Below are 16,540 nucleotides of genomic sequence, written 5' to 3' on the forward strand. Positions count from 1 at the left end.
AATAAATTCTTTTTTTTTTGTGGTTGTGTGTAACCCTGGGCGTAGTTCGCGGAGCCGCACTCCGCGGAGCTACGCGAAGACGCACTTGCACTCCGCGACCTACGCGTAGCTCCGCGGACATGCGTAGTTGCTTGCTAGACCCGTTCGCGTGCCGTTTTTCGTCTTCGGGAGCGCGGTGCGCGTGTTCGGGGCGCTGCCTGCATGCTCGGGATGGCTAGCGCGCTAAGTTACCCAAGAGGTTTGTCCCGCCCGCTTGCGTTCCCTTATTTCCTGTTCTGGGTCACAAGTAACGTGTTCGGGTTGTGCAAGGCATGTTCGGGAACTCATCTTCTCGTTCGCACTACAAAAGTGCGTGATCGCGCTAAATAACGCGCGAACCTACATGGTGGCACACGCGACCGGGAAAAAGCGAACGCAGAACCAAGGTAAGCCATTGCCGCGTACGCGATAATGTTATTCAGCGCGCGAGAACTACGCTACGCACCGGATCGCGGAGTAATCGACAGCTACGCGTTCTCCGCGGAACGCGGAGTTGCCGAAACTCCGCAAGCTAACGGAGCGTAGTTCTTCGCCCAGGGTTAGTTGTGTGGGCTATCTGAATGTGCGATTAGATCCTTTTCTGATATTTAGGGAACACCCCTTGTCATGTTTTTCTCCAGCTCAGATTCTCTACAGCATGGCTAAGAGAACTACATTTAAAAAAAGGTGCTATGACGCGGTAGTTTTGTTATTTTAAGGGCGCGTACTTCATACACGCTTGAGCCTACCAAAGCACGTCAGCAGTTTTTATTGGAGCGCAAATGGGGGAGGAGAGGCAATTAACACTGAGGGCCGGGATGGGGGGTAAGCAACAAGGAAGCAGCCTTCAAAGCAAGGTGCGGGGGAAGCAGGGCATGTGTAGGCGGAAGCAACACAGGTGGGTGGTAACAGATGGTTGGGGGTGCCACTGGGCATAGAGCATCATGGAGTGGGCCAGGAAAGAAACACACGAACGAGAAAGCAGTGTGGGGAGGAAGAAGTACACGATGGCGAGCACATCACAGAAGTGGATGGGGAGAAGCTCACGGCAAGTGTGCTCAGTTGGGCATTGGGCAGGGTAAGAGAAGCACATGAGAAAGACAGTTGGAAAATACATGTACTCTTGTGGGGTGCTTAACTCAAAAGAAACAAGCATTGGCATAGCCAATAAGTCTTGCCTTTAGGACCGTACAAGAGTTTAGCCATAAATGACACTATTCTTGATGCTGTGCCCCCAGGGATTAAAGAGCTATACAATAGCTACACACTAGATCATGCAGTCCGAGTTAGGAATATATGCTTGCCTTAGTAAACAATTTTGAACACATTCCAAGGCTTTTTAACGCCATGGTAAAACAAGCATTGAAAATGCAATAGGTCTCGCCTTTGTCTAAGCTTAAGCCATTTGCTTTGCTGTACAATACCATTAGCAAAGCAAATGGCTTTAACTTAATCAAAGGCGAGACCTATTGTATTTTCAATGCTTGTTTGATGTTGCCTTTGCAAAAGTAATTTCCCTTGCTTTCATGTCTTCTTCATTCCTTTTCTAATCTTCCTCGTTAACGCTGCACTTGCTCTCTGCATCACCAGGGGTTAGAACAGGTTGCAGGTAACTTTCAGGAGAGATTTTGTACCACAGTGCGTGTTCGATGCCATCACAATAACTATTTCAAACATTGCCAAAAAAGAGGCTGCATCCCCCATCACTCCCTCTTAGAACACCATGCTTAATCTTGCCTGCTTAATGGGCCTCAGATGTCAATACAATAAATTCCCACTTATTGTTTAAAATAGAATGTTTTGTCTTCCAGTGTTTTCAATTTTGTTTGGTAACTTTCTAAGTGCGTACAATCGTTACAATCACTCCATAGCCCCTCTCTTGCATAAATGTGAAAAAATAACAGCTGTAGCATCTTCATGTGCTTGCGACAAAAATAAATGTGGATAAATACAGATAAAATTACTGAAAAATAAATATAGATAAATACAGACGGAAATGGTAAAAAAATAAATACCATAAAACCGGGAGCCCTAATAAAGATCTAATATCCGAGCATAAAGAGGCATGAAAAACCACATTAAAGAAAAGCAGAAAAAAAACAGACTAAAGATTACATTGCTTAAAGCTATAGGCCTGTATCCAAAATAATCTATATGCAAAAAACTTTAAACCTACCTCATTCAATTAATAGAACACCACACAAAATCTCCAAGATAAAGCAAGAAAAACACCAGTGGCAAAGTAAATGTATGAAACATTGCATCTTGAATTCATCCGATATTATTTCTCATACATGTTCACAGCCTTATTCGTGCCTCCAAGTGTTTCAAAATCCGGCAATTAAATTAGCACTCTAGAGAGCTGCCTGCGTGCCTATGGCCAGAGTGGGTTTTTCCTGTACACTCTATGGAAATTCCTATGGATACGACCCTTTTGGAACGGTGTGAAAGCATGACTGGACATGTCGTTTCAGCCGCCAATTCACTTCAGGCTTTGTGGATGCTGTTGAGAGTTTGGGGGACAGAAGGATCTCCACTCCTATCTGAAGATCCTAGGGAATTTGGGGTTTCATTTTTGTGAAACAAGAGACTGAATGGAATTGAGGGAGTGCTGTGAACCCACGATAACAAGACTGGAATCAGGAGATGGATATTTGTTGTGAAAGGGAAAAACTAATCTACAAGGGCCCAGGATGTCCAATGAAGTTGAAGAGTGTGTGTGTGTGGGTGGGCGGGAGGGAAAGGACTACAGCAGATTAGGGAGGTGGAACCGTAGAATCTGGCCGTGTCCTTCCAATGGACAGTGGAAGAGGAACAAAGGGGTTGGAATTTTAGATAGTGAACCGAATTTACTCAACCTGCTGCTCAAAATTAAGACACAATTGTTTGTGGTACCTAGAGTAATGTTTTTCTGGTCATGGTGGGAAGGGCCTGGGGTGGGGAGCAAATGGGCATCACTGAATGTTTTTGGGTGTTTTGGTTCTATTACATATTTCCAAAAATCAATACATATATTTACAACAACAAAAAAGAGTATGTACGGCATGTTCTGCTACAGATTCTGGTTTTGGAAAGATGACTGGCAGTTCAATTGTCTGATTAATCTGGAAACGGGATACCACTTCAGGAAGGAATTTTGGATTGGTTCTGAATATCATTCTATCTTGAAAGAAGTGAGAGTGTGTATCTCACTGATTCGTCACGGGGAAGTGATGGATACAAGGAAGGCCATCTTTCAAGATAGGAACTGCAGTAGGAAAAGATTGAAGAGGTTCAAATGGGGGATCCATAAGCCTAGTGAGGACAATGTTTATGTTCCGAACTGGGTGTGTCCTGGGAAGACTTACTCTTTTAAGGCCTTCAATGAACGTTTTATTAACAGGTATAAATAACAGGTGTTGTAAATAATGAAACCTGTTGCCTGTTCGGTAGATCGGTAGCTACAGCAGATACATGTAATCTGATTAAGGTATATGTTAGGATTGTGTAGAAGGTAATGAACAATATTTTATACTCCGGGCATGAAAGGATATATGTGTTTTGGGAGGTAGTAGTGTACAAAAAGTTTCCATTTGGCTGCTTAACAGGCCATGGTAGTTGGTCTCAGTTCCTCTTTAAGGATAGACATACACTTTTCTGGTAGGTTGGGGTAACCAAATTCTAAGACTTCATTGCAAGATTGAGTACTTGAGGGCTGGGAGATCTCACTTTGCCTTGGTGTTGTGTGAGAAAGTCTGGCTTGTTGGGGAGCTTCTCGTGTGGGGCTAGAGAGAGAGTTCTAGTAGTGTGACATGCCCAGGTTAGTGCTAGCAAAATGAGTGTGAGAGATGTCCGTCTGAGCCTCCTCACCATGAACGGTAGGAGTCGGAGAAGCAGAAAAGCACTGAGAGCCTGGCTGTGCAGTTTTAACATTTTGCATTTTCGGCAGTGGCAAACAGATCTATTTGTGGGAAAGTACATGTGTAGGACTTGGTGGTGGAGTTTCCCACTCATGGACTGGTTTGTGCATCCTGCCGAGTAGGGCTGCTAGATTGTCCACTTCAGGAATGTACTGGATGAGTAAATGGACTCTGTGATGGACTGCCCACCTCCAGGTGCTCTTTGCCAGTCAGGACAGCTACATTGTTGATGTCTGTGCGTATCAAGACGGTTTTGTTCCAAATGAGGGGGTTAAAAGCCTTGACTGCAAGCTGGATGGCTAGAGGCTACAGTTGATTGATATAAAGCATTTGCTGTTAAGGATGCCACTGCCCCTGAACAGTGAGATAAATAAGATATGCTCCCCAACCTGTGAGGGATGCGTCTGCAGTGATGGTCACTGCGGAACTAGATTTTGTAGAAGTCACTCCACTTGAGACCATTGGGCCGCTAGGCCCTCTAGTAATGGGTGCATGTGGAGTCTAGCATGAGGACTATTTGTGTGCAAGATGCCATCATCCCTAATAGGTGCATTATATTGCTGACTATTACTTGTTGATCTGGCTGAAAAAGAGCATGTTTTGAAAAGCTTGATTCCTGGTTGGGCTGGGGTAAGCTTTTCTGACAGAAGAATCTAAGACTGCCCCTAGAAAAGATTGAACTTGTTGGGGTTAAAGATGGGACTTGGTCAAATTGATGGTGAAACCCAGGCTTTGCAGGGTGTTTATTGTGGTCTGGGTGTGCATGAGACAGAGTTTCTGCTTACTGTTTGTTAGCCAGTCATTAAAGTAAGGGATCATGTGATTCCCGCTCCTCCGGAGATGAGCACCCGCCATGGCCAGACATTTGGTGAGGATCATGGATTGTGTCATTTGGCTCTTAGGGGTGATTTGGATTGTCCCATCCCCCTGAGTGTGAAGAACCCCTAGGTGAATGATGTGGTGATTCTAAAGGCAACACAGGAGGTACAGTAAGAAGAGAAGGAGGAGCTGGAGGAAAGGAAGGTGAAGGATGAGCAGGAGGCAGAGGAGAGGTAGCTCTGTCATGATTCTTTGGCCTTTTGGGAGGTATAGGCGTTGGTAGGTTGATGGCCTCCTCAAAAGTACATTTCCTCTCACGAGGTCTAGGGTCCTTGTGGAGCTGTGAAGGCTTTGCCAAGATTCTCCCATGGTGTGGCTGAATATGTATCCTTTTTTGTTGAGAGTCCAGATTTTCTTTGCAGCCATTCTAGATTTGGCTGTCCAAAGTCCTAAGAAGCTGTAGAGGAGGCAGCAATGGAAGAGGGTTTCGATGGGATAGATGGTTACCCCCCGGACGACTTTGAGCTCAATCTCGGCTCTGAATGCTTGGGCTCAGTGGGTCTCGATGCTGAACTCGACTTTGGCTTTGAAGTTTTCAGTGGAGGATGTCTCGGATTCGAAATCTTCAGCTCCACCCCTTTCGGCTCTAATTGTGTTCGGAGATGTGCTTTTTGATTGGGCACTGAGGCATCGGGTTGAGGCTCTATGTTTTGATGAGATCTTGAACGACAAATATGGTACGTACATTGGTTTGTCTCGGAAGGTCGGTGTCAACCATAGCCAGAAGGCAGTGGTGCACCAGACGCTTCATAGGCACTGGAGTATGAGGCTGATACCTGTTGGTGGTGAGTAGGGGAAGCATGAGTACTCACAGCAACCTTTTGTTGCTGCTGCATAGACGGAGATTGTTTGACCTCAATTTCCCCATCAGAGTTGGCGGTTTCTGGCAAGAAGGCTGGGTCTATTTCGATGCCCAGAGCCCTGATTCCTCTTGATCAGGCTCCTCATGCTCCCCAAAGATGTCTGGAGTGTCTTCCACTTCTCTTCTGTGTGCCATGGTGATCAAGGTGAGGTGACGAGCACATCGGTTCTGTAGTGTCCGTAACATGATAAACACTGAACAGGATTATTCTCAGTGGTGGAGAGACAAGCAGAGATTACCAACTTCATGAAGGTCAGATCTTGCATACTTGCCATGGTAGTTAGGATAGAAAGGTACTTTCCATCACAGAGACATTCTCAGCCCAAATGTTGTGAGTCCACACATATGGAGCAGACACAAAGTTGAAAACAAAGAACAATGATCGAAAACTATCTAAAATAGTATTGTAAAGGGTAAAGAGATAACAATACAGGATTAATAATTTGAAGTATACAGTTAAGTGTTGAGAGTTTGGGGAATAAGGTTATGGGTTTGAAGTAGACAGTTAAGAATGATAGATTTGAGTTATAGGGATTAGGAGTTAAGGATATAGGCCTACAAGTATACTGTGTACGGGTTAAGGCTATGAATTATTGTTTAAGGGTCTAGGGCAACAGTTACCAAAACCGGGGTCCGTGACACATTTCCAGGTTGTCCACAGGCAGCAGTTTTAAAAGCACTGCAAAGTTCCTTGTATATCCATCAGTTTTGAGCAACATTAAAATTCTCAAGATATCTGTGGTGATTAATGAATCTGCTGGAGACAGGTGGGAGGTTTGTCTAGTGGCAGGTTTGAGTTAATTAAGGTAACACAGAAGGTTACTATGTCTGCTGCAAAGAACGTGTGCCATGCCTATCAAAGAACAGTATTTTATGTGCATAGCTCAGTGGGTTTACTGCTTTTCTTGTAGAGATTCTTTTGTTAATGTGCTGTTCACAAGTTAAAATCTTAATTTAGCACAGTGAGCTATGAACTGCCATCAAAGAGCTTCATGCAAACTGCATTGTACAAGTTAGAAAGTTATGTGTTTTTTCCCAGTCTTTTATTATCTTGATGTTGCTTAGAAAGGTTTGTCTGGGTAGAAATAAATTCTTATTATTAAAGTCAATGCTAACCACTGTGTTATGTTCTGAATCCTCAGTTTGTGCTTCTCTATATCAAGCACTCTTAAAACATGCCTACCAGTATGGATGACATGTGAATCCTACATCGTGTAGTCCCCTCTGCCTTTTGTAAAATTTTCTATACACTGATTTACACATGTAGGATTCATTGTCTCTATGTGTGTAATGTAAAGTGCTCCAACGCCCTACACTGGTATGAGAGTTGCTAAAAAACAAATGAAATGCATGTGGCAAAGGAGCTATCGAGAGATGAGAGGCACTGTTGGAGGGTGATAGTGAGGGGATTATTGAAGAGCCCCAACAAAGATTGTTGTATCCTGGTGCAAAGTAAGGTCATCATTTACTATGCTTTAAAAGATAATACAATTGAATGTATAATGACAAATGTGTTGTAGAATGCACTATTTTCCCCCCAACTTTCCTTGTGGGGAAGAACCCGCTAAAGGCCCCCCTTTGTAGTGGTCAGGCTTTGCTGCTGCACTCGCTATGCACGGTAAGGCAGCTTGTCTGTCTAAATTTGCCAGGGCTGCTTTGGGTTCCCAGTCTGTCCCTGGCAAGAGCCTCATACCATGAAATAAAACCAAACATTAAAAAGTTAGTCAACGAAAGGCAGCACCAACCTTCCCATTACAATTGATAGATTTTCTTTAATATAAAATAATAAAATATTTATTAATTCGACTATTTGTTTGGTGTGTACTTGTTTGTGTATTTTTTGCAAATTACTGTTTTAATGTTTGAAATTTAAATTACACAAATTGCTTGGGGGGTCCCCTGCTTCGAGTAGTGACTCAGTGGGGGTTCTCGGGAGTCAAAAGTGTGGGTACCACTGATCTAGGGTACTGCATTCAGAATCTGGGATATAAGGTTAAAGTTTTGGGATATAGGTTTAAGAATTTGTACTGTAAAGGTTAAATGGTTAGTGGTTAAGAGGTTAAGGACATAGTTAACCTCTATAAGTACATCTGTTTAGTGACATAGCTGGAAATGTGTTTAAGGTATTCAGATGATAGTTATTTTTAGACTATATAGGAGAAAGTGTTGTTAGTTGTAGCATTTCACCTAGTTCGATGGTCTGATGCTACTACTTAATAAAGAACACACATTAACAAGGTACAACCAATGAGTGCAGAGTGAGGCAGACTATAGACACGCATTCCCTTATAACTATCAGGTGCCTGCTCAGACAGGACTCCACTGCTACACGGTCATGGTCACAGCCTTTCACCACATGCAAAGCTGATAAGCGCCTTACACAAAAATCTGGTTTGTCAGTCCCTTGAATGCTTGCCATTATTAGCACATGTACTCATCCAAATACAGGAAAACTGATACATCTAAGACACACCAGTGACTGCAATACACAGAATGTTGTATATGGTATCAAATGCCCCTGTGGCAAAATGTATGTCGGTAAAACCGAACGGAAAATAAAAATACGAATAACGGAACATAAAAGTCGGATTCGTAATGAAAACTTGACTTCACCATTGGTACAACACTGGAAACAAGAAAAACACAGCATTTCCCAATTAAGATTTTTAGTCATTGAACAGGTACAAATCAAACTGGGAATTGACAACCATCAAAAATTAATGCAGCGAGAACTATTCTGGATTAAATATCTTAATACAATGGTGCCCACAGGTCTGAATGATAAATATGATTTAGCTTGTTACTTATAGAGAGAACAACAGAACAAGTGACAAATTTGATCATGGTATTATATACTATTCATAGTGAATGCACATGATGTACCCATTTTCTGAAAAGTAAATGATGCCAGGAAGTTGAGTTTATAAATGATTGTATAACGGGTAATACATTTAATTGAGGGAAATGTAAAATCACCTGAAAGTATACATTCGGATAACATCTCACAAACATTTGTCCAGCACATTACAATACATGATATACCATCATTTACCAATATGAAGGATAAAATAGGCACTATTGAAGATTTCACTTAAGATATTAAGGTATTGGTAGATGCGTCAGGTACCCATGTAGTAGATAGACACGCACCAAAAAACGAGCAGTTTTTAGAATAGTACTAAGAATGATCATGGACACTGGTTCTTAATATGATCCACTTTAATCTACAGGTTATCATTGTAAATATGCACCTTAAATAGCGGGCACCGTAAGAATGAAGGAATAGCGAACCGGCATAATTCACCACACCAAGATGGCGCTCTGCAAGTTTTATTTAGAGCTGCAAAGTTTACCGTTAGCCCGTTTTTTATTTCCACAACCACGCCAGCACTTGGGGTTGGCGGAGTTCATGTAACTTTCGAATCACACACGAAGTGGACACAGCAGTGAGCACAGGGCAGCGGATTTTTTGGTCGAAGGAAAGAGAAAAAGAATTAGCAGGTATGAGCAGAACGTTTATCAGGGGAGGCCGGCGGAAAGACTTAAACATATGGTAGTAACCACGTGGTTTTGTTTTTGACTTTTTCAGAGCGAGATTTATAGTGAAGACAAGGTATGAAGTGGACACTATTATTTTTTGTAGAACCATTAACATATATATATATTTTTTTGAGAATTGAAGCTGGTAATAAGAATAGACATTTAAAGACGCTCATATTTGTCGTTTCAGAGCATTGAAACGCAGACTACGGGGTATGTAGTTATATTAGGATACCACAACTTAGTCTACACAAGATAATGCAGTCAGTTCAAAAATGATCTTTAAATGTATTTAAACAGATAAACTCGTGGCAAAGGTGGACATTCGTATATATACAACACCACACAACAGGCGTTATCAGGTATGCACATTTTAGACCATATTCAAGTGAACCCCCATGTACAATACAGTACACAACACTGACATCATGTTATGTTATTTTATTTTTGCAGAAATTGCCCCTGATGAAGGCACCAAACGGTGCCGAAATGCATTGGGCTTCACGAGAAAAATCGATCAAATGTAACATGTATAATGTTGAAATGCACTAACGAAAATATGATATTGTGAAAAACAATGATCGTAAATGCATGTTGTTATGAATATTGTGAATAACAAGATGAAATGATTAAGTGAAAAGTATGATTAAAAAGTAAATGTTATAACAATGATAAAAAGTTCATTTAAAGAGTTGATAAATATACGTAATAAATAAGGTGCGGAGCACCAGGTGAACAGTGCGCGATTAGGTGGGCATCAACACCCATCATAACTAAACATGCCATTATTATCAGGCATAACAATAACCGAGATACAAAGTTCGAAAACATAAAAAATACAGAGAAATTTCTCTGCTGCTCCACATGTGTTCTACCGACTCAGGAAAGAAAGGAAGTACGATCATAAGCGTTGGTGTCAGCTACATGGACCAGGGACTTTTATTCATCTGGAAATACAGTAGGGAATTTTTGAGTGAACCATCTTATTCTTTTAATACCTGCTTCCTTAAAGGCCAAAGTATCAGTTGTTAAGTTTATTTAGCGGTCCTGTAGAACAAAGGTGTTTTGTTGATCAGAAGAGACTACAAAAATTAAAGGAATACCCGAGGCCAGCCGAAAGAAGATCTAATTATTACCTAGAAAAAAGTCCCCTAGAAAGCTGCTTTCTGAAATGTGACGAATCAGGTTAGACCTGATCTGCAAAGGCAAAGCATTCTACAGCTTGGTTACTACTTCAAAGAAGGAGCAGCTCATTATTCGGAAACTTCTCACTGGGACAATAAGAAAAGCCTTATTGGAAGACTTTACAGTTCTAGCCAGACTGCATTAGTGGAAGCTAGTCAAAGGAATGCTGGACCTGCATCTCTTAGGGCGTGCTAGCAAAAATAAACGTGCTTACATTTTACTTAGCTTCCTTTGAAAGGTGGAGCAGATGCCAAGATTTTCAGATATGGGGAAAATCTAGACAGACCAAAAATAGGTCTTGTTGAAATATTTCAGACATATTAGAGGTAGATGGAGTGATTACCCCCAAACTCGTCACCCTGTACCACCCAGGGCCTGTGCTCCCAAGGAAGCTAGGGGAGAATTTCCTTTGCTCATTAAAAGGGAAGAAACATATTGTAGTAACTTGATTAATCTGCAGACCCATTGAGAGACAATTGTCCATTACAAAATGAAGGATCCTGAATTTATCAATGTGTATGTTAAGGTTAGCCCAACATGCTTGCCATTAGTTCATGCCCACGTTCTCTAGCAAAATAAAACTCATCGGATGTCTATTAATAAATGTTGCAAATCAACTTTGATGGAGAACTGGTAATGGTGGATTTTCTCTCCTATTACGGCGTAGCAAACTTACTCATGATAAATGAGTGACAGTATGGCCCAGGCGGAGAGTCACCTTATAGAAGTTGTGGTCACTGAGAGATGTCTCCCCACTGCATTTCATATATGGAGGCACCGCCCTCCTCACACTAAAATTTGAGACAACACACTAAGCCACGCTCCAGATCGGTTCAATGCTCCCCTAAGTGGATGCACTACAGGATTTTGAAGGGTGAGACCGGCAGGGGATTTCTACCCTGGGAGCAGTAATCATGCAAAGTACAGTCAAATCCTTCATGGAGCTCAAAAAATATGTTCATCTTTTAAAAATGCGTGTTTTTACAAACATCTGCAATTTAGATGGGCAGTAACCTTGAACATTAAACTTTTAGGCACAATACCAGACTTTGAACCCTTTGAAGTAAAAAGTATCATGGGGAAAGGAAAATGGTATCTAGGATATACAAAGCACTGGTTAAAAACACGCCTGATTCATTCCATAATATCAGGAAAGCATGGGGAAAAGGCATAGGCCCACTGGAGTGACAAGAAGCAATAACGGCGCCTAGAGAAATTGCAGTAGCAGAGAAACTTTGTTTAATACAATTTAAATCCTCACAGGGCTTTTATACAAGGACAAACCTAAAACATCTGAAAGGGACCCATTGCCTACATGTCTTAGATTTCTTGTGGAGGAGGGTGATTTGTTGCATAAGGTGTAGAGCTGTAGTGTCAACAGAGTTCTGTAGGATCAGTGACAATATATGCAGAGAGGTCACAAGTATACATATTTCTCTCTTTCCACAGTTTGCTGAATTGAACGTCCTAAACAACAGGTCTAACCAGATAACACATTTTTTCCTGGGCTCTGGTATAGTCCTGGATAAGCGAGACTATCACCTAGACCTAGTGGAATCCAGCAGCCCCAAGAATTGCAGAATTTAAGAAAAGTCTAGGCGAATACATACTACTAGAACTGCCTATTTATGATAGAAGGGGGTGCCCTCAGAAACACTGGAAGATATGTAGCAAGTGGGCCCAATACCTGGGCCTTGTGGCCTGAAGAGTAATGCTGTGAATGTACAGCTACAGCGGCAGATAAGAAGACTAATTCATAAAATGTGCAACAAATGTAAATATACATGTGTCGCTATTGTGTACTGACATCGGAAGCCTGACTCTTTTGCTTTATGTCAAGGTGAACTTGAAAAACAGTAACAAAAAAAATTAAACCATGGGAATCCCAGAATCATCACCTCTGTTTTGCCTTTACTGCCCTTAAACGAGTATTCTCACATTAATAAATCACGCCTTAAAGGTTGTCCATGATGAATTGTTTTCCCGGAAGTCCGAATTTTTTGGGGGGCTGCTTAATTGATCTGAGGCGACTCCAATGTGAATCTTAAATAAACGCAACTTTACACAGAGGTTATTTGTTCTATAAAAGAAAGAGGGTGTTATGGTACATTTCTTAGTATTGTGTGACGTGGCTAACTGCTAGAAAGTTAAAGTAAATCAATATCTGTAAATCAGATGGAGGAGGCTCCACAATGGACATTAATCTGGCCTGTCACGAGTCTTTAAAGCCACTGATTCTTCAATAGCAAAATGTGGAAACGGAAACAGTAAGGGCCAGATTAGGAGCCAGGCAGACATTTATTTCCGGTGGGATACGCTCCACCCCAGGGTGCAGTAGAAAGAGCTATTTATGTTCAATGAAAATCATACCCAGCTACAAATGTTATTAGTGTGATAACAGTGACAACGTCAGAGAGATTATAATAGAGGCTACCTCATGCAGAATTACCAGCAGTGATCACGTAAGTGCACCGGGCAGGGTTGGAAGTAGTAATGTGGAGAAATTTTTGTCAATTTGCAATTCCACCTCTACATGGTTAATGCATACCAGACATAGTTGCAATGACCTTAGTACGAAGGCATTATTATTCGGAAAATGTTTCCCCAGGACCTCATGATTTATCACTCAAATATCACCTTTAAATATATTTTCGAAATCCAACCGTTTTTCTTCAAACATCAGCTTAAGAGTTCTGAAAATTCACACATTTTCATCTCGAACTTACGCTTTTCAATTTTGGGATACATATGTTAATTCAACCAAGCAAAAGCTTCTAATTTGCTATGCTCCACATATGAGAGCTACTTACTGGTAACTGGAGACCTACAAGTAGCTCGTGAGCTACTAGTTGGAGAAGCATGCTCCACCCGATCACAAATGACTGGGTGTTCTCAAACTATATAACCTGATATTACTAACTAGAAAATCCAGCCAGAAAAATCTCTTTGGGATAGGTTGTATTACAGCTGGGAGGTGTATTTTGCCCCTGCCTGACTCTCAACTCTGGCAAGAGGAGTAAATAATGGTCCAGTGCTTAATTTGCAAAACATTAAGTGGCGTGGTCCAAATCTAGGCTCGGAAGCCAGCGGCCAGTGCACCTGAAGGTCGAGGGTGCTAAAACTGTATAGTTTTGATTCCACCTCATGCATCTTTTTCCACCACCCTACACTTACAGCACATTTATTTTACTCTTGCAGGTTCATTTTCAATTCCTACTTTCTCCCTCTGTCACTGTGTTTCCGTCTTTTTCTTGTGTCTTGTTTCCCCCATTTTTTGACTTTCTCTCTCCAGTTCTGGCTCAGTCTGTTGATGAAAAATAAGTCTTGGTCGCCAAAAACTAGTGCTGGTGGGGTCAATCTGCAACCAACAGCTCAAGTTAAAGATTGATGGCCCTCCCTGTCAGTCTACAGCCTCCTCTACCCCCAACACACCATCCCCACCATCTTCCTACCTTCTTCTCCCCATTAGTATCTACCACCTGCAGTGCAGATGGTAAATGTGAGCAACAATCACCGCAGAAAAGGGAATACCATGCAGAATTCGACCCATCCACGTGGATAGTCCCAATTCTTCTGGGATAAACTCATAATTGCATTGTCCGGAAAGGGGGTTACTGTAAAGTGCAGATGTGCCACCATGGCAGTGCCACACAACTCCTAACTGAGCACTATGCAACTACAGGAGCAACAGAACACGCTTGTTTTAGAATATGTAGAAAACACAATAATGTTTTGAAAAATAATATTTTACGAACCTTTTCCAAAGAAAAGCTAATATTGAAAAGGGTTGGTAGTAGTGGAGCACATTGACTTTCGTATCCATTGGCTGTGGTGTCAACAGTGTTCGCTGAAGGTGGCTGATTTTCATCTGGCAAGGCTTCTTTGTTGTCTTGATCCATGTATAACTTCAGCGTTTGCTCACAGAGAATATGTTGATCTTTTTTCATGCAACTGTTTAGGGTTCTGCTGTTGACGTTTTCTGCCTTTCCTAATAAAACGGTCGTTTCTTTGGTAGACTCCCAGGATAAGCAAGCCTTTTTAAACTCTATAATATTATTAGGGTTTTCAGGCTTGTTTCTCTCTTTCCTCATTTCCTCCATTAAGAAGAGCCTCTATTAATAAAAACACACACAAACAAAAATCATTAGTTGAGAAAATGTAATCACAAGTATATTTCTTGTACAGACTGTTTAAATGTATATAATCGCATTAGGGTGAATGATTAGTGGGCAAAAGGAACGTGTATAGAAATGCATTTTCTCACGTAGTGTATATCATTATTCATCTGAGAATTATCCCATCCCATATCGTTCCTTCCAACACCACCACCCCTTCTTGTCTGTCCTCAACACATTGGCAATTAAATACTCCTGACATTCTTTACCCCTTCATTGTCACTGTGACAGCTGTTGTTTCCTCTATGTTCATAACATTCACCCAAAATTCACCACCAAGGGGTGTGGTCTCGGAGCGAAAGCAAGGTGGTGATCTAGTAAGGAGCTCCAGCCAAGGAAGAGACTCCCTGGCAGCCATATGATAGAATCCGCTAGGGCATCCCACCCTTACGATTGAAACCTGATGGTGGAAGCTTCCGGCAGGACGAGAAGCTGGCAATCTATGATGGTGGAGGACAGAGAGGAGAGAAATGGTCAGGACAGCGAGGCCTGACGCTAACATGGTTTCTGAGGACAGATGTGGCATGAACCTTAGCCCGCGGTGCTGAAGGGACATGCAAAAGAGGCATTGAGTGGCTGAGGAGGCAGGGAACGGATCCACAGGGGGCTGCTCAGCAGCAGAGAGGACACAGCAATGCCGGGACCTGCATGAGCAGTGAGTGTGGGTCCTACTGATTGCTTTGCTTCCAGGATGGCGACAACCCTAGCGGAGGCCTGTTGGGTCATGGGGGAAGACCCCCTCTGCTACTGAGGTGGTCAGTAACTGTGTTGTATTCCACTCACCTTGATCAGGCCCCCTTGGGAGAACTTTAGAGCAGGAGGAGGAGACTCAGTTGGGAGTGTCTGGAAGCCTGGGGTCCCCCAGCAGCTGTTGAGAGGATATCTCCACTGGAATTGTGTGGTGCGTACTACTCGGACAAGACTTGGCCCTGCATTGGTGTGCCCCCCCCCCCAAACCCCTGCTGAGCATTGGGGCTGGGGTACGGACTTGTGACATGGTAGACCGGAGCACCTGGAGCCAACTCACTGCACCCTGGAGGGTTGGTGCCCAACTCATGAGCTCAGAACGGAGCCAAGATCCAGACTAGTGCCACAGTGACATCGTAATCTCTGAGATGGGGTGTGATAAGGCACAAAAGTCGGCACAATCCCACAGGCTTAAGTGCTATGCCTCCAGGAGTGAATCTGCAGGTGGAGACATGGGCCACGGATCGGGCGCTGAGGGGGGCACTGGGGATGCAAACCGATCCCTTAAGGACCTCCTCTGAATAGTGATACTAAATCTACTCTTGAACATAATATAGACACAGTGGCGATTGATATTGCACTCCACCACTAGAATTAGAAGAAGCTTTCCTTCAGATTAACATCAGTGGAAAAGCAGTTTCAAATCACTCAGACTGTATTGCAACAATAAGATAGAGGCCAAAATTGCCACAAGAGACCATGGATCACCTCCCTACCAGAGTGGAAGATGTGGACAGAAGTTCCAGATGAAACAACATTAGGATTGTGGGCCTTCCCTAGGGCTGTGAAGACCCTGAGGGCTTCTTGGAAAATGTGTCAAGAAGGTGGTGGGCCCACAGGATCTTTCCTGTCCATTTGTGATAGAAAAGCCACACAGGGTGCCCAGAACCCCTCTCAGACCAGGGGCTAGAGATTTTACCAAAAGGGTCCTTAATTACCCACAATGCCATCCTCTGAGCAGCATGTCAGAACGGCCACTCAATTATGAGAAATTTGTTATTTCCAGATTACACACAAACAGTATAAGCGAAGTGAAGATCCGCTGATAAGGCCAAGGCAGAGCTGCGGAAATGGAATGTCTCCAAAATATGGTGCTCTTCAAGGCTAAATTGCAAATCCTGTCAGAGTGCAAATTGTAGTAATGAGGTTGAGGCAAATATACCAAGGAGACATGTTTATTCAACATCCAACTCCACAGCTCCCTGGAGACCAATTGTCCAACCCTCACTCAATAC

General features: G+C 42.6%; 1 protein-coding gene across 3 annotated transcripts in view; it reads right to left on the reverse strand.

Annotated features, from left to right (window-relative positions):
• The window catches only part of LOC144773252 (ATP-binding cassette sub-family C member 5-like), a 2,136,031-nt gene that overhangs the window by 1,169,311 nt on the left and 950,180 nt on the right, over positions 1-16,540 (reverse strand). For all 3 annotated transcript variants that reach the window (XM_078658154.1, XM_078658153.1, XM_078658155.1), the window contains exon 10: positions 14,139-14,495. In XM_078658154.1, the coding sequence (XP_078514280.1) occupies positions 14,139-14,495 (357 nt within the window). The remainder of the gene's footprint in view (positions 1-14,138; positions 14,496-16,540) is intronic.

The sequence above is a fragment of the Lissotriton helveticus genome, chromosome 8 (assembly GCF_964261635.1).
Source record: "Lissotriton helveticus chromosome 8, aLisHel1.1, whole genome shotgun sequence".
Lineage (NCBI taxonomy): Eukaryota > Metazoa > Chordata > Amphibia > Caudata > Salamandridae > Lissotriton > Lissotriton helveticus.